Genomic DNA, 22660 nt, shown 5'->3' with positions numbered 1-22660 from the left:
TATGGTGTACCTAGATTTCTAAAAGACATTTGATAACTTTGCCACATCACAAGAGCTCACGGTGTAGGGAGCTACACATTAGCATGGATAAAGGATTGGTTAACTAACAGGAAACAGAGTACGGATAAGTTGGTCTTTTTTGGGTTGGCAAGCTGCAACTAGTGGGGTGCCACAAGGGTGCTAGGGTCTCAACTATTTACAATCTATATTAATGACAAAGATGAAGGGACAAATGTGTGGTAGCTAAATTTGCCAATAAAACCAACATAGGTAGGAAAGGAAATTGTCAAGAGGAGTAAAGTCTATAAAGGGATATATATATATAGGTAGGTTAAATGAATTGGCAAAAATTTGGCAGACGGAGTACAATGTGGAAAAGTGAACTTGTCCAATTTGGCAGGGAAGAATAGGAATGCAGCATACTGTTTAAATAGTGAGCGATTTCAGAGCTCAGAGGAACATAGGGATCTAGGTGTTCTGGTACCATGAATCACAAAAAATTAGTCTGTGGTACAGCAAGTGAATAGGTAGGCAAATGGAATGCTAGTGTTTACTGCAAGGAGAATGGAATATAAAAGTATGAATTTTACTGCAGCTGTACAGGGCCTTGGTGAGACTACATCTAGAATACTGTGTAGTTTTGGTCTTCTTATTTGAAAAAGGATATAATTACGTTAGAAACAAGTTCGGAGAAGGCTCACTCTGCTCATTTCTGAGATGAGGGGCTTATCTATTGAAGAAAGGTTTAACAGGTTGGGCCTATACCCACTGGAGTTTAAAAGAAAGAAAGGTGATCTTATTCAAACATGTAAGATCCTGAGGGGACTTGATGGACTGATTTTCAAGGGGATGTTTCCTCTTGTGAGGGGGATTAGAACTAGGGGATACAATTTAATAAAAGGTCTCCCTTTTAACATGGAGATGAGAAATTTTTCTCTCAGAGGGTCATTTGTATGTGGAATTATCTTCCCCAGGAAGCAGTGGAGACTGGGTCATTGAATTTATTCATGTCTGAGTTAGATAGGTTTTTGATAGACAAGCGAGTCATGGGTTAGGGTTTGGGGTTGGGGGGGACCCGACAGGAAAGCGGAGTTGAAACCAGCCAGATCAGCCATGATCTTATCAAATGGCAGAGCAGGCTCAAAAGGCCGAATGGCCTACTCCTGCTCCCAAGTCCTTTATGACAAAGTAGCAAACTAGGTCAAGGAGTAAAAGTTAAAATTTGTGCACAAGCTGTTGGAATGTCATTATCTGATTTGTGAAGCAGTTTATTGATTCTCCTGAAGCTGTTCTCATGCCAGGTTCTGCATCCACTTGTGATATTTCTGGGAACTTCCATTAGCAGACAGCCAACATGGAAAAGGTATTTTCAGCAAGATACAGTCTTCTTACCTGGGCTTTCATATTTGTATTACTATTGATGTTTCAAGATCTCTGACACACTTTTCTGGGAATATATGAATAACAAGTTGTTCAAGAGGGTTGACAACGAGTCTACAGTGTTTATGTCCAGTCAAAGTTCACTTTTCAACATTTTATCAACAGATCTTAAGAAAAAACCACTTGATATGTAATTTATTTACCAGTACCTAATGCAATATTTGACTTAAAAGTGCAATCTTTCTCAGTTTAGTTAATATCTGATACATTACGTGGTAATTTCAGGATCTTTTTCCCCAAAGCGATTAAGGATGTTATCTGCTTATTCCTGAGCATGAAACTCTTGCTCCTGACTTTGTTACTCTGCCTATATCAGTATTAATGTGTACATTAACATGAATGTTTCAATAAGAAATGACTGCAGATACTGTTATTGCTACTCTCAGCTGGTGTTACAACCCATATGCAACTATAACCAAAAATAGCTTTGTAACACTAGATGGCAGTGTCAAGGGTCACACTGAGGTGATCCATTAAAGAGCTTTGGCACATCCTATCCTAAAACCGTAAATATATCAGGCCAGACGTTGGAAAGTTATAACGTGTCAAAAAAAATACTCACATTATACGCAATGGAATTTCTCGGTTTCATTTTGCATTTGAATTCGCTCTTTGCGAAGAGCCATAAAACAGCATTTACAAGTTTGATTGAGCATTTTAAATGAATGACCTTTAATGGCTGATCGTCTGACATAACCGCAGACATTTACAACAGTTGACATTCTGTAATCAAAATAAGAGGTTTGTCTTTTTTTAATCTCTGCAAAGTAAGCTCCTCTAAGTGGTCACACTGCTTGAGATGCGCAGCGAGAGGTGCCAAAAATGCAGTGCTAACGAGTTCATTCTGGCTTCCCAGTAGTAGAGCAGAGACGTCAGCACTGGTCGGTGCAGCGAGTCCTCATGTGATACCTTATCAAACAGTCTTTCATAACCAGTGCTCGCAGCCTTTACGCAATGTACATGATATAGTATTCAAACAATATTCTAAATAGTATTAGCATTTCTCGGGATTTTCTTTGGGGTGGGGGGGGTGTCATGACGATTCATTGCAGATTAAAATGCAAGGAAAGAAATCCCTTGCAGCAATGGTATATATTTTTAAACGCATTATGAATCACATACAAGAAACTGCCCAAGTTCTTAACTACGTGCATATTCGGAATCAGCAAAGTGAGATGCTTGTCCCTGCCAGGGATTCTGTAAGGAAACGGTATTCAGGGTTAAACGCGCCTTGAGAAGAGAACGGCGCGAGTTTGGGCAAAAAAATAACGAGACTGCTCCGACATGTCATCATCCTGAAGTGGTCCCAACCGGAGTTTGCTGCCATCATCTGCCCTCCTAGAGATCCATTACATGTACATTAAATATTGAGTAATGCCCCGAGTTACGCAAGCTCTCGAACTGGTTTCTTGCTGAGTCCATCTGCTCCCCTGTTATACAAGAATTATAAAAGAGGAAATGGTGTAAATCTTTATTTTGCTCCCCCTCTAGGAACCTGACTTTAACACTGTATCTAATATCGGCCATCAAAGCAAGAGTAGAAGTTGATTTTTTTTTGGTTCACCCACCTCCTCCACCCCCCTCCCCCTCTTCCTCTTCTTTCTGCAGGCGCACTTTGGATGCGATCGTGGCTCCGTGAAAAGGAGAATATAGACGAGATTGATTGTAACTTGCTGCACCCACGTGTCCGGAATGAATGAATGAATGAAGCGATCCCGGGTAATGACACCTGATTTGTAACAATTGTAACCCGGCAACCAGCAGGTAACCAGTCAGCGGGGGCGCGAGCGGGCGCTCAGGTGCTGCCCGAGTTCCGAGCACGAGATCCGCACGTGAAGCCGGTGCTTCCTCTCTCTCTCTCCAACACAAATAGCACTTTGCACAGAGGGAGAGAGAGCCGGGCAGCCGCCCTAAGAAATCACTCCAAACCTCGAGCTGTAGTTAGTAACCAGCTCGACTTGCAGGCAAGGCAGAGGAAGCAAAGCGCGGCTCCTTACCTGAGACTCTGCGTTTTCTGTCAGGTAGTTGAAGACGAATAAAGAGAAGTCCTCGTCCGTGAGCGTGCAATCCGCCATCTTCCTGTGGTGTGTGTGTGAGAATGAGTGACGGTCGCCGTGCTCCCTGGAGCCGGCAGTGAGCTCACTGCTGCTCTCCGAGCAGGCTAGCGGACAGTAGTGGTACTGCAACTGGTATGGTGTCTCGCTACACCAGATGGTGGCAGCATGCAAGTAAGTGCACCACTCTGTGTGCACTGTTGCTTTTCCTATGTTTTGTTTAAAGCTGGGATTTATTTTGGTTGTCTTGCCTCAAAAGGATGGCCCGCTAGAGTTGCACATTTGGTTTTCTCTGACATCCAGGAAGCTGGGAGCGATAGGTTTTGTTTGTTCAAAAGTGGAAAGACGAGAGCATTGCAACTGTTTGAGCAAAACAAAAATAGAAATACCTGGAAAAACTCAGCAGGTCTGGCAGCATCGATGGAGAAGAGCACAGTTGACGTTTCGAGTCCTATTTGAGTTAGGGAGGAGTGCAGGATTGGCTGAAGGCCAATCAGCAGGTGTGCCTCCTCTTTACATTTCAAAAAAAAATGGAATTGGCTCCCCAAAACTCACAGGAAATAAAATAAATAAAAATAATTGAAAGGGCGAAATTGAACAAAAAGTCCCTGTGCAAACCAGTGATATGATCTTCAGTGACACATGTTGATATACAAGAGTGACAGCAGAATGAAGTATAGATTTAACCAGAGAAAAACAGCCAAAGAAACAATCAATGATCAAATACACCCTGGACCTGTAAAATCTTTTAAACATGATAAGGTAGACTTTATCCTCTCAATATATAGATCTATGTTGCATGGTGGAAGGGTGCACCTGTCAACGTGTAAATAATTATTCTACAAACGAACACAAACACTTCTTTTACACATTACCATGTTGTATTTTATTCTTATTGTTATGAATCAGGCTTGGATGAAGCACTGCTAAATTGGCAAAGTTAGTGAAATGGGTGTGGAAGTCCGACGTGAGGAGGAGAAAAGGTGTGACAACAGCAATCTCCACTCCAAGGAACTGCAATCTGTGCACTTCAGTTTTCATTATCTCAGAGTCTGAAATGGAAAATAGGATTAGCACACTAGGGGTCTGCAATACTCAGACAAACCATTTGTCAATGCAATTTTCACCAGTTGAAAGGCATTTTTGTGAGAACTGGATGAGTCAAAATGTACATACCGGGGGCACGGGAGTTATTACAGAATATATAATTGTCAATGGACAAAGGGGATCATAAAATTGGAAAATTGTACATATTGGACAAAAAGCTCCAATCCTTTACTTTCAGTATCACCTTCACCACAGTATGTTTGCAATATAGTGCGAATCAGAACACAGGTCCACCAACGTATTGTCTTCATCTTTTTAAATCGCTGGAGAGGAGATAGGACGAATCAATTTGATGATTCCAAAGCCACTACAACAACAACCTATATCTATATAGCACCTTTAATGTAATGAAATGGCCCAAGGTGCTCCACAGGGCCATTATAAAACAATGTATGACACCGAGCCAGATAAGGAAATATTAGGTGAGATGACCAAAAACATGGCCAAAGAGGTAAGTTTTAAGAAGTGTCTTAAAGGAGAAAGCAAGGTAGAGATGTATAGGGAGGGAATTCCAGAGCTTAGGGCCCAGGCAACTAAAGGCACAGCCACCAATGGTGGAGTAAATTAGGTTGGGAATGCACAAGAGGTCAGAATTAGATGAGCGCAGATATCTTAGAAGGTTATGGTTTTGGAGGATATTACAGAGATAAGGAGGGATAAGGTTATGGAAGGATTTGAAAACAAGGATGAGAATTGTAAAATCAAGATTGTTTGACTTTGGAAGATCAGCAAACACAGGGGAACGGGACTTGCTGCAAATTAAGACAAGGGCAGCAGAGTTTTGCATGACCTCAAATTTATGGAAGGTAGAATATGGGAGACCAGCCAGGAGTGCATTGTTATACTTAAGTCTAGAGTTAACAAAATCATGAATGAGGGTTTCAGCAGCAGATGAGCTGAGACAGGGGGCGGGGGGGTGGTGGGTGGGGAGGGGGGAGAGCCAGTGATGTTACGCAGGTAAACAAAATGTCTGTCTTAGAGATGGCACGAATATGAGGTTGGGAACTCATCTCAGGATCAAGTGCGACACCAATATTGTGAAGAGACTGGCTTAATTTCATTCGGTTGCCAGGGAGAGGGATGGAGGTCATAGTTAGGGAACAGAGTTTGGAGCAGGGACCAAAACCAAAAGCTTCAGTTTTCCTAATAATTAATTGGAAGAAATTTCTGCTCATCCAATACTAGGTGTTGGATAAGCACAATGTTTAGCACCATTCGCAACTCCTAAAATACTGAAGCTGTGCCTGTCCATATGCAGCAAGATCTGGACAACATTCAAGCTTGGGCTGATAAGTGGCATGTAACATTTGCACCACACAAGTGCCAGGCAATACCCATATCCAACAAAAGAGAACTAACCATGCCAGGAGCAGTGGCTGGCATACTAAAAATGAGGTGTCAAACTGGTGAAGCTATAACACAGGACTACTTGCGTAACAGCATAAGCAGCAACTGATAGACAGAGCTCAGCGTTCCCACAACCAATGGATCAGATCTAAGTTCTGCAGTCCTGCCACATCCATTTGTGAGTGGTGGTGGACAATTAAACAATTTATTGGAGGAGGAAACTCCACAAATATCTCCATCCTCAAAGACAGGGGAGCCAAACACATCAGTGCAAAACATAAGGCTGAAGCATTCACGACAATCTTCAGCCAGAAGTGCCGAGTGGATGATCCATCTCGGCCACCTCCAGAGATGCCCAGCATCACAGATGCCAGTCTTCAGCCAATTCCATTCACTCCACATGATAAAAAGAAACAGTTGAAGGCAATGGATAGTGCAAAGGCTTGGGCCTTGACAATATTCCAGCAATAGTACTGAAGACTTGTACTCCAGCACTTGCCACGCCCCTAGCCAAGCTGTTCCAGTACAGCTACAATACTGGCATCTACCCAGCAATGTGGAAAATTGCCCAAGTATGTTCTGTACACAAAATGCAGGACAAATCCAACCTGGCCAATTACCGCCCCATCTACTCTCCATCATCAGTACAGTAATGGAAGGGGTCATCAACAGCGCTATCATGCAGCACTTGCTTAGCAATAACCTGCCCACTGACGCCGAGTTTGGATTCCGCCAGGCCACTCAGCTCCTGACCTTATTACAACCTTAGTTCAAACACAGACAAAACAACTGAACTCCCAAGGTGAGGCAAGAATGACTGCCCATGACGCCAAGGCCGTATTTGACCAAGTGTGGCATCAAGGAGCCCTAGCAAAACTGGAGTCAAGGGGAATCGGGGAAAACTCTTCGCTGGTTGGAGTCATACCTAGCACAAAGGAAGATGGTTGAGGTTGTTGTAGGTCAGTCATCTCAGCTCCAGGACATCACTGCAGGAGTTCCTCAGGGTAGTGTCCTAGGCCCAAACATCTTCAGCTGCTTCATCAATGACCTTCCTTCCATCATAAGGCCAGAAGTGGGGATGTTTGCTGATGATTGCACAATGCACAGCACCATTTGTGACTCCTCGGATACTGAAGCAGTCCATGTCATAATGCAGCAAGACCTGGACAATATCCAGGTTTGGGCTGACAAGTGGCAAGTAACAATTGCAGCACACAAGTGCAGGCAATGACCAACCCCAACTAGAAAGAATCTAATAATCGCCCATTGATGTTCAATGGCATTACCATCACTGAATCCCCCACTATCAACATCCTGGGGGTTGCCATTGACCAGAAATTGAACTGGATTAGCCATATAAATAATGTGGCTACAAGAGTAGATCAGAGGCTAGGAATCCTGTGACAAATAACTTACCTCCTGACTCCCCAAAGCCTGTCTACTATCTACAAGGCACAAGTCTAGTGCAATGGAATACTTTCCACTTGCCTGGATGACTGCAGCTTCCACAACCCTCAAGAAGCTTGACACCATCCAGGACAAAGCAGTCCACTTGATTGGCACTACATCCACAAATATTCACTCCCTCCACCACCGATGCACAGTTGCAGCAGTGTGAACCATCTACAAGATGCACTGCAGGAATTCACCAAGGCTCCTTCAACAGCACCTTCCAAACCCACAACCACTACCATCTAGAAGGACAAGGGCAGCAGACACATGGGAAAAACATCACCTGGAAGTTCCCTTCTAAGTCACTCATCTGACCTGACCTAGAAATATATCTTCGTTCCTTCACTGTCGCTGAGTTAAAATCCTGGAACTCCCTTCCTAACAGCACTGTGGGTATACCTATACCACAGACTGCAGCAGTTCAAGAAGGCAGCTCACCACCACTTTCTCAAGGGCAACTAGAGATGGACAATAAATGCTGGCCCAGCCAGCAAAGCCCACGTCATGAATGAATAATAAAAAAAAAATCTCCCCTTAAAATACAATGGCATTGCCATCGCTGTATACCCACCATCAATATCTGGCCAGAAGCTGAACTGGACCAGCCATGGATACTTTGGCTACAAGTGCATGCCAGAGGCTGGGAATTCTGCAGCAAGTGACGCACCTCCTGACTCCCCAAAGCCTGTCCACCAGCTGCAATGCACAAGTCAGGAGTGTGATGGAATAGCCTCCATTTCTCTGGATGACTGCAGCTCCAACAACACTCAAGAAGCTGGACACCATCCAGGGCAAAGCAATCAGCTTGATTGGCACCCCATCCACCATCTTAAACATTCGCTCCCTCCACCACTGATGCACAGTAGCAGCAGCATGTACCATCTACAAGATGCATTGCAGCAACTCACCAAAGCTCCTTCAGCAGCATCTTCCAAACCTGTTATCTCTACCCACTGGAAGAATAAAGCAGCAGATACATGGGAACACCGCCACCTGCAAGTTCCCCTCCAAGTCACTCACCATCCTGACTTGGAAATATATCACTGTTCCTTCACTGTTGCTGGGTCAAAATCCTGGAACGCCCTTCCTTACAGCATTGTGGGTGTAGCTACACCGCATGAACTATAGTGGTTCAAGAAGGCAGCAAACCACCACCATCTCAAGGGCAATTAGGGATGGGCAATCAATGCTGATCTAGCCAGCAACATCCACATCCCATGAATGAATAAAAAATAAACCAGTGTGATAATTTACCCCCAAACTAATGGCTTAATTATCTCAGTACAAGCTTGAGGTGTCCTCTGCTCCTACTACCTTTTTGATCATGCAGTTTCATGTACAGATGCATGTTAATTTCTGAAAGAAATAAAGCCTGGGAACAGTTTATTAACAAGTTTGTTCAGAATCTTATTAAATCAATATTATTGATAGTCTTGCAACCAGCACTTATTTACCGTATCCAACATGCCCCATAGTGTCAAACCTTCAAAGCGTTGCATATCTTTAGGATTAATTAAATCATGAATGGCTCAGATCAACAGTTTTTTTCATGTTACCAATCATCTGATTGAATATTTGTGAATGAATTGAAAAAAGTAAGAACTCAAAGAGGAATGATTAGTGAATAGTTGTAGCTTTCACTCTGCTTACAGTGTCTTGGACAATGTGGTCGGCATCGAGTGATCACTGTAGTCAGACTTCCCCTTTCACGATAGTTTAAATCTGGTGCCAAGTCAAGTGGATCTCCAGGTGTGCAACAGCACTGATGTCAGCGAGCAGGGTTAGCAGCTCATTACATCGAAATATTCGCACACAGCAAACCAGGAATTCAAAAAACTGAATTCTGTTACTTTAAATTTTCAGATAATGAAACAAATAAATTATAATTAGGTTTAAATAGAAGGTAAAATAAAGATAAATGTTAAAAAATTATTTTTCAAAATGTGGAATTTTATATCAAAATGGGGAAATTTGCATCCATACAAACATACGAATTGGGAGCAGGAATAGACCATTCAGCCCCTCGAGCCTGCTTCACCATTTGGCTGACTGATTTTTAAAATGTTAAATTCTTCTCAATCTTACTGGATTGTCTAAGAATGTCTAAGATACACATTTTAAAGTATGATTTGCCTAAGGTGCCCAACAATCATTACACCTCATTCAACTAGTTGTAACATTTTCAAGGGTTTTACAGCAAATTCAACAACACAACAGTGGAAGTTTTCATCAGTTCATAAATTTCTGCTTGATTGGAGTCTTCAGGGTGCCTCAACGGGGCACCATATGGAGAGCACCTTCTAGATCTCCATGTTTAACTGCGCATCTGCAGACTCCCAAAGTTGTTGTCAGTTGCAGTGGAATAAAGATGGTGAACACTGATGGTTTCACCATCAATACCGCCATAAAATCCAAGCCAATACTTAAGAGTACAAGCATATCACATGTTAAGCAGATGGACGAGGAATAGTTAGTTGCAACTCCTGTGAAATCAATAGCCAGAGCACAATAATCTAAACCAGCAGGGAATTTACAAGTAGTAACTTTGAAGTTGGATCAATAGAACAAAATTAAAAATACATTTCGAAGTTTCAACTATTGTTTACAGTTTAAGACAATAAAAATTCTGAACCAATTTGGAAGGAGATTTTTTTCATTTTTCTGAAGAGGCTGATATTTGTGGTGGGAATGTTTCGGAAGGAAACGTTTATTAGGCTCTTTGATATTAACTTCAGCATGACACTGACCAAAATCAGCCAGCCTGGACCAATGTAAAAGAGTATTTGTTCAGATGTCAGTCACTGGACCTTAAAATAATAAAAATCATCTTGGACACTGCAGCTTGCAATGATAGCTTCAACAACAGCTATAAAGCCATAAGAGATGAAAAAAAATATATATATATTTATAATCATGACAACTAAGAAAAAGAAAATACATTTATCAAGTACTTGTACCATTCACAATGGTCAATGAAGCAAAATATAATAAAAATAAAAAAGATAATATAAATAGGTGAGAGAGAAAGGTTTTCAGGAGATCAGAAAAAAGTTACTGATATGTTACAAATTTTGTAGAGATCTGAAAATATATTTGTACCTTTCATTATCAATAATCTATATAATATTTTAACTTTGTATCAGTTATGTGTCAAATTACTTCTGTAAATTTGCTGCAATACAGTGAACAAACCATTCTCAAATTTAGGCCTCAGTAGTAGTAAATATCAGAAAATTCACTCCAGGTCTTCTAATAAATTTAATTTATTGAAGTATTATTTTAATGTTAATAATCTTAATGTTTATAAATAGATTTTTTTTAAAAGTTGGAGAAAATAATAGATGAAAGAGGACAAGCAAACACAGACAGAAATTAAAAGTTTTAGGAATATGAATAGGAAGTGAGGAGCTTCTTCACTTTAGCCATAACATCATTAGAATAACATCTTAGTATATTTATAATGCAGTAAAGCAAGTGAAAAATGTAAGGCTGAACAGGCAGGTATTCATATGTCTGTGACATATGCCTGTCTGTGAGCCCCTAAAATTCTAAGACTGTTTCTGTGTTCTATTCCAGGGATTTTGAAAGTATCCAACATACAGTTTAATATATATAATGCATTGAAGTCTTTTATGCAACTTTATTAGATTACTTACCTTACAGTACTTATCCAAAGATTGAATGACGACTTGGAGCATTTTTCAAAGTTGTGAGACATTTATGTAATTTGGATGGCATCATTGACCAAAAGGTCACAGTTGGAATAGTTTTCACAGCGTAGTTCACAATGGGTCTTGCTTTGAGTATGCAAGGAAATTAAGGAAAAACGCAATGATGTGGACAATATGAGGTGCTGAATTACTGCAACAGTCTAATCTTTTCTTGGAGAGCTAGGCAGTTAGGTGTGGTAAACCATCACAATGGTTAAAAGTCTCCAAATCAAACTACTTCATCGCTTGTACAAAAGCAAAATACTGTGGATGCTGGAAATCTGAAAAAACAGAAAATACTGGATATATTCAGTAGGCCATTAAAGCTGCTAACAAAGCTGGTGTTGTTGTTGTCTAGTGAACTGACCTCGACCTCACAGAGGCTGAACACAACTCTCCAATACATCCTTGTACCTCCCCCAAGGCCATGACCTCACCCCTGGACATCAAGCCATCATCTCCAGATCTGTCACTGATGTCATTTCCTCTGGAAATCTTCCGTCCACAGCCTCCTACCTCATGGGCCCCTGAACAGCCCACTTATACCTCCTTCCCAAGATCCACAAACAGGACGGCCCTGGTAGACCTATTTCAGCACATTCCTGCTCCACTGAACTGATTTCTTCCTACCTTGACTCTATTTTGTCCAATCTCTTCCCACTTTCATTGTGACTCTTGCCATGTCCTCTGTCGCCTTAACAGTTTACAATTTTCTGGCCCTAACCTTCTCCTATTCAACATACATGTCTAATCTCTCTAAACCTCCACCCCCAAAGCAGGTGCTCTGAGCAATCTCCATTTCTTCCTTGAACGGATCACCAGTCTCCATCCACTGTCTCCCTCCCTCACCATGCTGAACTTGTTCCATGTTGAACAACTTCTCCTTTAATTTCACTCACTTCCTCCAAATAAGAGTGTTGCTAGGGGTACCCAAATGGGGCCATCTATGTCTTCCTTTTTGTTGGATATGTGGAACATTCCTTGTTCCAGTCCTACTCGAGTCCCCTCCCTCACTCTTTTTCTGGTACATTGATGACTGTCTCAGTGCCATTTTCACTGTCCTGAACTGAAAAATGTCATCAAATTTGCTTCCAATTTTACCTTCACACGGTCCATCTCTGACTCTTCCCTTCCCTTCCTCAACTTCTCCATCTCCATTTCTGGGGATTAGCAGTCAATAAATATTCACCATAAGCCTATTGGCTCCAACAGCTACCTCAACTACATTTCCTCATACCCAGCTTCCTGTAAGGACTTCATTCCATTTTCTCCATCACCTTTCTAGTTGTTTAGACAATACATCTTCCATACCAGCCCCTCTGATATGTCTTCCTTTGTCCTCAACCAAAGATTCCCACCAGCACTGTGGTTGACAGGACCCTCAACTGGGTCCATCTCATTGCCCTCACTTCTGCTTTCACCCCATTCCCCTCCCTGCCAGGACCATGATAGACTTCTTGTCCCTACCTTCCACCCCACCAGCCTCCCTGTTTAAAGAATTATCCTCTGCCATTTCCGCCACCTCCTGTGTAATGCCAACACCAAATATATCTCCCTCTCCTCTTTCAGCATTCCAAAGGGGCAATTCTCTCTTTGACCACCAACCCGGTTCACTCCACAATCGTGCCCCAGCACCTCCTCCTATTCCCATGGCACCTTTCCATACAAGCGCACGAGTTCCAACATCTGCCCTTTTACCTCCTCTATCCTCCCCACCCAAGGCCCTAAACAATCCTTTCAGGTGAAACAGTGATTTATGTGTACTTCTTATAATTTAATATATGTATCCTCAGCTCACATTGTGGGTCTGCTCGGCGTTGGATAGGCCAAATGCAGATAGAGTGATTGCTTTGTGGAACACCTCCATTCAGTCCTCACATGTGACCCTGAGCTCTGGTCGCCTGTCATTTTAATTCCTACCTTGCTCTAACACTGGCCTCTTGCAGTGTTCCAATGAAGCTCAAAACAAACTTGAGGAACAGCACTTCATCTTTTGGTTAGGCAATTTACAGCCTTCTGGACTCAACACTGAGTTCAACAATTGCAGGCCATATTCGGTGCCCCCATTTTGTTTCCTTTTTCTTTGCAGGTTTCAGTTTTACTCCCCTTTTCCTCTTGTTTTTGTTTTCAGATAGTAGCTGTAAATCATTCTGCCATTGACATCTCTTCTAAACACATCTTTCTGTTTCTTTACATGCCCCCATTACCACACCCTGTGGCCCTGCACCACCAACCTTTTGGTTCCATTAACTTCTCCTGCCTTCCATCTTTTGCAGACCTTTACTTTTGTTTGTTCTCCACCAGCGCCCCCACACCCGCCCCCCCACCCCCACACCTTTTCAATTGCTTAAAACCTATTACAATTCTATCTTTTGATGACAGGTCAATGACCAAAAACACCAACTCTGTTTCTCTCCCCATAGATGCTGCCTGAATTTCCGAGTATTTCTAACATTTTCTCTTTTACCACTTAAGTAGTTTCCATTTGCCTCATCTAAGATACAAACACTCTCCATAGGACCCACTACAATAATCAAACTCGAGAGAACTTAGACACTAGTTAACAATGGCATTGAACTACTGCTGGAATTGAAATGGCTAGACACGTACAGTTTACCATCATGAAGCACAGGTAAGCTTTCCCAGTTACATGGCGGCTTGTCAGTAAGTCAAGCCGACCAATCATACGCAGTGGCCTGGGGTATTGTGCATCTATCTGACTCAGATATCAAATGACTCAAAAATGACTTAGTTCCAGATTCTTATCATCAAGGATGTCAGCTTGGAGCCAACTTAATTCGAAACTGCAAAAGCAAAATACTGCAGATGCTAAAATCTGAAATACAACCAGGAAATGCAGGAAATACGAAGCAGATCAGGCAGCATTTGGGGAGAGGAAAACAGAATTAATGCTTCAGGTCTGTGACTTTCTGCCACTGATTGTGAAAAAGCTGCCCACAAACATCTAGTGATCTCTGTGGTGGGATTTCCCCTTTCCCAATGGGCAATTTACACCTGGTACCATGATCAGAGGATGTTTTGACATGCAGCAGCAGTGATATCAACAAGGAGGTTAGCAGCCAGTCCAGTTAAAGTATTCACACAGAACAAACCTAGAAATTAAAAGCACTTAAATCCTTCATTTTTAACTTACATTTTCAGAAAGCAAAATAAATGTATGATTATATTAAATGGAAGCAAAAAATAAACAGACATTTTAAAAAGAAAAGGCTTTATATTCTTGAAAATATGTGGAATTTTTAATTTTTTTGACATTGCACAAACAAAAAATTAGCTTTACAGGGCCAGTGAGGGTGTTTAGAAGTAATTATGAAGTTAGTATGCCATTAAAAACCCTATTGTACCTCATTCAACAAGGTGCAACTTTTTCAAGGCTTTTTACGTGAGACTAACAGCACAGAAGAGGAAGTTTTTGTCAAATTCTCATTTCAATGCAGATTGCAATATGTGGGAACTTCTACAGAGTTCCCTGCAGAGAAGTATAGACTCATTGACCTTCTGCACATCTGCAGACTCCCCGAGTTGCTATTAGTTTCAGTGCAGTAACAATAGCGAACACTGACAGTTTCACAATCATTACCACAGCAAAATGTGGCCCATTAAATAAAGACAAATATGCCATTTGAAGAGTCTATTTGCTTTCCAATTGACTGGGAAAATGGTGGTGCACTGTGCGCATGAACATGTTGGGTGACTAATGATGGGACAGTTGGAGGCAGGAAGTCATATGACTTACACTAGCAAGAATATAACCAACCAAAGCCACCTTTGCATCAGCAGAACTATTATCTCTCTGCAACCCAAACAGAAAGATTGGTTGGACATATGAATGCGCACACCCAGACTCCAGCAAATAGCTTCCAGTAGCTGTCTGCTTAAACTTCACAATTTTCTCATCATAGGACAGACATCTATCTTTAACTCAATGTGACAGCCTCTTCATGACAGTCACCTTGATGTTCTAAGTTTCCACTGTGTGATGCGTGTGCACTGAGTGGTAACACCCTCCACCATTGTGCAGTCAGTTTGTTATTGCATTGTCTCAATGGTCATTTCATTGGTCAGATAAAGTAGCTTTTTTTAAAATTCATTTATGAGATGTAGGTGTCGCTGGCTAGATCAGAATTATTGCCCATCCCTAATTGCCCTTGATAAGGTGGTGGTGAGCTGCCTTCTTGAACTGCTGCAGACCATTTGGTGTAGGTGCTTGTTCAGCCTTGAGTTTCCTCCTGTGATTGTCCAATAAACTGTCATTACTTTGGCGGAAACCAGAATTGCTGTGAGCAGGTTTCTGTCAATCTTCCGCTGAAAGTTTACCGCATTGTTGCAGGGGATTCCTGATGATAAGCTTTTGATGTTGTACAGTCTGGAAACAACTCAAGGCTTGGTTTGTTTGTCCATGTTTGCACCGGGCTTAGGCACAGCATTCTTGAGGTTTTATTTTGGACTCAGCTTGCTTTGGTCTTCTCTGCAGTTTGGGGCTTTAGGCCTCTCTCACCACACTTGCCCAATTATAGATTTGCTGCTGTTCTGTAAGAAAGCCTTTCACGAACTGCTAGTTCCATCAGTTCCCAGATACTTTACCGTCAGTTTAATAAACTTCATCTAAGTATAGGAGCAAAACTGGTTTTGTTTACTTGTATGTTTCCAAAACAGGACATACTGTACTTTATAGCTCATAGTGAGAGGCGGTTCCGCAATAACCATCTTCAGCTCTCATGAAGATGAGTCATGCACCCTGACGAATGGATATCAGTGCTGCACGATTTGCATTGTTGAAACTGCACTAGAAATCAAGAGTCTATAAAAATAGCTTGCATGAGAAATATGCTTAAAATGGACAAATAAGGCGCACATAGCTGTAATAGAAACATGCAGGAAATCGTTCCAGTTCATTTAACTGTTAATACATGCAAATGGTCTTCGAACATATATAGGCAGACTTTTTCTTAAAAAGAAAATCTCAGTTGTTCCGCAAATCGTAAAAGATATTTCCTGTTATCATTAAGGAAGTGAGAAGAGTGAGCATTTGAATTCTGTCCTCTGCGTGTATAATCAATCATTCTGTACGTACGTCTGTGTGTCACTGCGTGAAATCTGCACCTGGAGAATATTTGGAGGAAAGAATTTTTGACCTTCACTCTTTTTCAGTAAAACTGGGAAATGCAAACCTTCGCGTTAGATATTCGGCCTTTTGTTTTAAGGGTAGTCAGCTGGGCACGCTTTTGAATATAAAATACTAATGCACTGGTAAAACGAATTTTCTGAGTAATTGTGATACAAAACTGATTTGGCTCCTGACTGTTTTCCAGTTACAATCAGTTGACCAATTAAAACAAAAGAGGAGCAAATTTTTGAGATGATTTTACAATCAGATCATATCCTAAGTTCTGACGAAAGGTGATCGGCCTGAAACGTAAACCATACTTCTCTCCAGAGATGTTACCTGTCCTACTAAATCTTTGCAACATTTTCTGTTTTTATTTCATATTGTGTCCTTTTTAACTGCTTTTAGTTGTTAATCTGGAGATAGAAATAACTGAATTGTATGTATGCAGGAATGAGAAATAATATACAGAGAGAAAGAAATTTAAGACCAAACTAGTTAAATGCAGTCAAATCTGTAGAGAGAAACAAAGTTAACGCTTCAGATGAATAACCTTTCATCAGAACTGGAAAAAAATTTATGCAAGCAGGAGGCAGGGAAGGTAGGAAAGAACACAGGGAAGGTCTGTAATAAAGTGGAAGACAGGAGAGATTAAATGACAAAACCGACGATGGTGCAAGGCAAAAGGAGATGGTAACGGACAAGAATAGTTGAACACTACCTCAGCCTATTTGAAAACTTCATCTATGCTTTTGATACTGTGAGACTCAGCTATTGCAATGCTTTCCTAGCAGCCTCCCACCTTGCAACCTTCATAAACCTAAGTGCCTCCAAAGACCTGCTGCCATATGATTCCACCAGTGTTCACGACTGGGTCGTTTCCTGTTGAGAGTACTCAACCCAATACAGACATGCCTGATGTGTCTGATGTAACTCCAAGAGTTGAGGATACAGACCTGCAAATGCCCACCGAAGCAAGTGACATTCAGCCAGCTCCAGAAAAGGAGGTTTGAAGCTGCAGAGCTGAGATGCTCTAGATACCTAGGGAAACCCCCACAAAGACTGAATTTGTAAATTACTTACCAGTGTAAATAATTTACTGTCTTGAGAAAATTGTACTTGCAAATATAAAATGTATTTTCGAGTAAAGGGAGAGGATGTGGTAATTATGTTTTTATCAAATGTGTAATATACCTTTAAGAAGAAAGCTGTTAAGATCACATGATCTTGAGTAACCAATAGAAGAGTAGCATGGGCTACCTCTGTAGTTCGTGGTATGGAGATAGGGTTTGAAGCGAAAGCACACGTAATTGCTGCTGAGTACCTTTGTAAATAAACATAATGCTTTCCACCTAAGAAGCATCTGCTGATCAACTCAGCCACCACTTACAACAATTGTGCAATGAGGATCCACAAGATCCAACACTGATCTAACTTGGCTCCCAGGCCAAAACAAAACAACACCTCAAATTTAAAATTCTCTTCTGTAAAATCCCTCTGTGACTTCACACCTGTCTACTTCCGTAAGTTCTTTCAACCCTACAAACCATTGAGATTTTCTCTTGTGTATCCCTGAATTCCATCTCTCCACCTGAACTCTGGAATTCCCTCCCTAAACTTTTCCATCTCTCTACATCTGCTATGAAGCAGTCCATATGCAGCAAGACCCATACATCACTCCGGCTGCAAAGTGGCAAGTAAATTTTTTTTAAAAATTCAGTCGTGAGATGTGGGCATCGCTGTCTAGGCCATCATTTATTGCCCATCCATAATTGCCCTTGCTCAGGGGGCATTTAAGAGTCAACCACATTACTGTAGGTCTGGAGTCACAAGTAGGCCAGACCAGGTAAGGACAGCAGATTTCCTTCCCTAAGTAACATTAGTGAACCAGATGGGTTTTTACAACAATCAGCAATGGTTTTGTGGTCCAAGTTTTTATTGAATCCAAATTTCACCATCTGCCGTGGTGGGATTCAAACCCGGGTCCCCAGAGCATGGCCCTAGGTCTCTAAAATACTAGTCTAGTGACAATACCACTATGCCACGACCACACAAGTACTAGACAATAGCCATCATCAACAGGAGAGAATCTAACCATTTCCCCTTCATATTCAATGGCATTACCGTCACTGAATCTCTACCTATCAACATCCTAGGGGTTACCAATGACCAGAAACTGAACTGGGCTAGCCATATAAATACTGTGGCTACAAGAGCAGGTCAGAGGTTGGGAATTCTGTGACAACTAACTCACCACATGACTCCCCAAAGCCTGTCCACCATCTACAAGACACAAGTCAGGAATGTGATGGAGTACTCCCCACTTGCCTGGATGAGTGCAGCTCCAATAACATTCAAGAAGCTTGACACCAGGACAAAGTAGCCTGCTTGATTGGCACCCCATCCACCACCTTCAACGTTCATTCCCTGCACTACTGATGCACAGTGGCTGCAGTGTGTGCCATCTACAAGGTGCACTTCAGCAAACTGACCAAAGGACCTTCAACAGCACCTTTCAAACTGTGACCTCTACCACCTTGAAGGACAAGGGCAGCAGTTGCATGAGAACACCACCACCTGCAAGTTCCCCTCCAAGACATACGCCATCCTGATTAGAAATTATACCACCATTCCTTCACTGTTGCTGGCTCAAAATCCAGGAACTCACTTCCTAACAATACTATGGCTGTACCTACACCTTTTGGCCTGCAGTGCCTCACCACTGAAGGACAATTAGAAATAGGTAATAAATGCTGGCTAGCCTGCGATGCTCACACCCCATGAAAGAAAAGAAAGTCTCTTCTTTTAAGACACTTATTAAAACCTATCTCATTGACCAAGCTTTTGGTCTTGTGTCCAGATATCTCCTTATGTGGCTCAGTGCCAAATTTCTTCTGATAATGCGGAATGCCTTGACATGTTATATTGTATTAAAGATGCTATATAAATACAACATGTTGTTGACCTGATTTCCATTATTATGTTTGCTGATACATGAAGAGCGAAATGTTAATGTTCTCAGATATTTAGAGTCTCACAATGCAAGTGAGGGATTAACTTCCAACTTTACTCATTAACCTATAGGTCTGAAAGTGACTGACCCTGCTGCTTGTAGAAATCAAACAATCCTTTGGTGCCTCAATAAGTAATTGTGCCTAAAAATCTACTTCAGCTGGGAAGAAAAATCAAATTGCTTGGTATATAGCCAGGTTCATAAGCAGTCCTTCCTGTATAGAATGACTAACGTTAAAGTCAAAATAAAGAAGTGGTAGCATTCCAATCCATTCCCCCTTCCTATAAAACCACCCTTAAAGAAAATGTTTGAGACATTTGTGATATAGCAAAAACTAAGGAAGACTTTTGGACCATTGTAACCACAGAAATCATTCCTTTTCTATTGTGGGTTGCTACAATTTAATTTAATTTTTCACTTTTCACAGATTGGCTTCTGGTCTGTATATAACCAAAGTATTTGTGCTCTAATTGAGCACAGGAATTTTGTTAGAGTAAAATTGCAGTGTACCAGCATACGCACTGACCTACAAAGCCCAGCATGGTAACTGAATGCACGCAGTATACGAAATAAGGTAAATGAGCTTGTGGTGCAGATTGAAATTGGCAGGTATGATGTGGTGGGCATCACGGAGACATGGCTGCAAGGGGATCAGGACTGGGAGCTAAATATCCAAGGATATACATCCTATTGAAAAGATAGGCAGGTTGGCAGAGAGGGTGGGGTTGCTTTGTTAGTAAGAAATGAAATTAAATCGATAGCAAGAAATGACAGAGTCAGTTTATGTAGAATCTGTGTGGGTAGAGTTGAGGAACCGCAAAGGTAAAAAAAAACATAATGGGAGTTATGTACAGGCCTCTGAACAGTAGTCAGAATGGGCACAAGATACAACAGGAGATAGAAAAGGTGTGTAAGAAAGGCAATGTTACAGTGATCATGGGGGATTTCAATATGCAGGTAGACTGGGAAAATCAGGTTGGTAGTGGATCCCAAGAAAAGGAATTTGTAGAATGTCTACAAGATGGCTTTTTGGAGCAGCTTGTCATGGAGCCCAGTAGGGAACAGGCAATTCTAGATTTAGTGATGTGTAATGAGGCAGATTTGATAAGGGAGCTTAAGGTGAAGGAACCCTTAGGAGGACGTGACCATAATATGATAAAATTTAACCTGCAATTTGAGAGGAAAAAGCTGGAATCAGATGTAACGGTATTACAGTTGAATAAAGGCAATTACAGAGGCATGAGGGAGGAGCTGGCCAGAATTGACTGGGAGATGAGCCTAGCAGGAAAGACAGTGGAACAGCAATGGCAGGAGTTTCTGGGAGTAATTTGGGAGACACAGCAAAAATTCATCCCTAGGAAGAAGCAGCATACTAAAGGGAGGATGAGGCAACCATGGCTGACAAGGGAAGTTAGGGGCAGCATAAAAATTAAAGAGAAAGCACACAATATGCTGAAGAGCAGTGGGAAGCCAGGGGATTGGGAAGCCTACAAAAACCAACAGAGGACAACTAAAAAAGAAATAAGGAGGGAGAAGATTAAATATGAGGGTAAACTAGCCAGTAATATAAAAGAAGATTGCAAGAGTTTTTTCAGATATGTAAAGGGTAAGGGAGAGGCAAAAGTGGACATTGGGCTGCTGGAAAACGATGCTGGAGAAGTAGTAGTGGGGAACAAAGAAATGGCGGAGGAATTGAATAGGTACTTTGCATCAGTTTTCACAATGGAAGACACGAGTAACATCCCCAAAGTTCAAGAGAGTCGGGGGGCAGAGATGAGTTTGGTGGCCATTACCAAGGAGAAGGTGCTAGGAAAACTGAAAGGTCTGAAGGTAGATAAATCACCTGGACCAGATGGATTACACCCCAGAGTTCTGAAAGAGATAGCTGAAGAGATAGTGGAGACGTTAGTGGTGATCTTTCAGGAATCATTGGAGTCAGGGAGGGTCCCAGAGGACTGGAAAATCACGAATGTAAACCCCTGTTTAAGAAGGGAGTGAGGAAAAAGACAGGCCGATTAGCCTGACCTCGGACATTGGTAAGATTTGAGTCCATTATTAAGGATGAGATTTCAGAATACTTGGAAGTGCATGGTAAAATCAGGCAAAGTCAGCATGGTTTCATCAAGAGGAGGTCATGCCTGACAAATCTATTAGAATTCTTTGAGGAGGTAACAAGTAGGTTAGACAAAGGAGAGCCAATGGATGTTATTTACTTGGACTTCCAGAAGACCTTTAACAAGGTGCCGCACAGGAGGCTGCTCAGTAAGATAAGAGCCAACGGTGTTAGAGGCAAGGTACTGGCATGGATAGAAGATTTGCTGTCTGGCAGGAGGCAGAGAGTGGAGATAAGGGGGTCCTTCTCAGGATAGCGGCTGGTGATTAGTAGAGTTCTGCAAGGCTCAGTGTTGGGACCACAACTTTTCACTTTATACATTAATGATCTAGATGAAGGAACTGAGGGTATCCTGGCTAAGTTTGCAGATGATACAAAGATAGGTGGAGGGACAGATAGTATTGAGGAGGAGGGGAGGCTGCAGAAGGATTTGGACAGGTTAGGAGAATGGGCAAAGAAGTGGCATATAGAATACAACATGGGGAAGTGTGAGGTTATGCACTTTGGTAGGAAGAAGAGGCATAGACTATTTTCTAAATGGGGAGAGAATTCATAAATCTGGAGTGCAAAGGGACTTGGGAGTCCTAGTCAAGGTTTCACTTAAGTTTAACTTGTAGGTTGAGTCGGTAGTTAGGAAGGCAAGTGTGATGTTGGCATTTATTTTGAGAGGACTAGAATATAAAAGCAGGGATGTGCTGCTGAGGCTTTATAAAGCTCTGGTCAGACTACATTTGGAATATTGTGAGCAATTTTGGGCCCTGTATATCAGGAAGGATGTTCTGGCCCTGGAGAGGGTCCAGAGGAGGGCTCACGAAAACGATCCCAGGAATGAAAGGCTTAACATATGAGGAACATTTGAGGACTCTGGGTCTATACTCGATGGAGTTTAGAAGGATGAGGGGGGATCTGATTGAAACTTACAGAATGCTGAAAGACCTGGATAGAGTGGATGTGGGTAAGATGTTTCCATTAGTAGGAGAGACTAGGACCTGAGGGCACAGCCTCAGAGTAAAAGGAAGACCTTTTATAACAGAGATGAGGAGAAACTTCTTTAGCCAGAGAGTGGTGAATCTATGGAATTCTTTGCCACAGAAGGCTGTGGAGGCCAGGTCATTGAGTGTATTTAAGACCGAGATAGATAGGTTCTTGATTGGTAAGGGATCAAAAGTTATGGGGAGAAGGCGGGAGAATGGGGTTGAGAAACTTATCAGCCATGATTGAATGGCAGAGCAGATTCAATGAGCCGAATGGCCCAATTTCCAGTCCCAAGTTTTATGGTCCATAAGCAGTTTAAAT

At 41.8% G+C, this 22660-nt stretch overlaps 1 protein-coding gene across 6 annotated transcripts in view; it reads right to left on the bottom strand.

The window, feature by feature from the left end:
• Nucleotides 1-3550, bottom strand: part of ppargc1b (peroxisome proliferator-activated receptor gamma, coactivator 1 beta) — a 152351-nt gene extending 148801 nt beyond the window's left edge. For 4 of the 6 annotated variants that reach the window (XM_041193572.1, XM_041193573.1, XM_041193577.1 and 1 more), the window contains exon 1: nt 3438-3538. In XM_041193572.1, coding sequence (XP_041049506.1) covers nt 3438-3515 — 78 coding nt within the window. In that variant the 5' untranslated portion in view covers nt 3516-3538. Of the gene's footprint in view, nt 1-3437 lie in introns of all 6 variants that reach the window. The other 2 variants (XM_041193574.1, XM_041193576.1) reach the window with 2 other exon arrangements.
• Between the last annotated feature and the right edge of the window lie 19110 nt (nt 3551-22660).

This window comes from Carcharodon carcharias, chromosome 8 (assembly GCF_017639515.1).
Source record: "Carcharodon carcharias isolate sCarCar2 chromosome 8, sCarCar2.pri, whole genome shotgun sequence".
Lineage (NCBI taxonomy): Eukaryota > Metazoa > Chordata > Chondrichthyes > Lamniformes > Lamnidae > Carcharodon > Carcharodon carcharias.
Note: the sequence above shows the minus strand (reverse complement) of the source record. Positions and strands in the feature narration are given on the sequence as shown.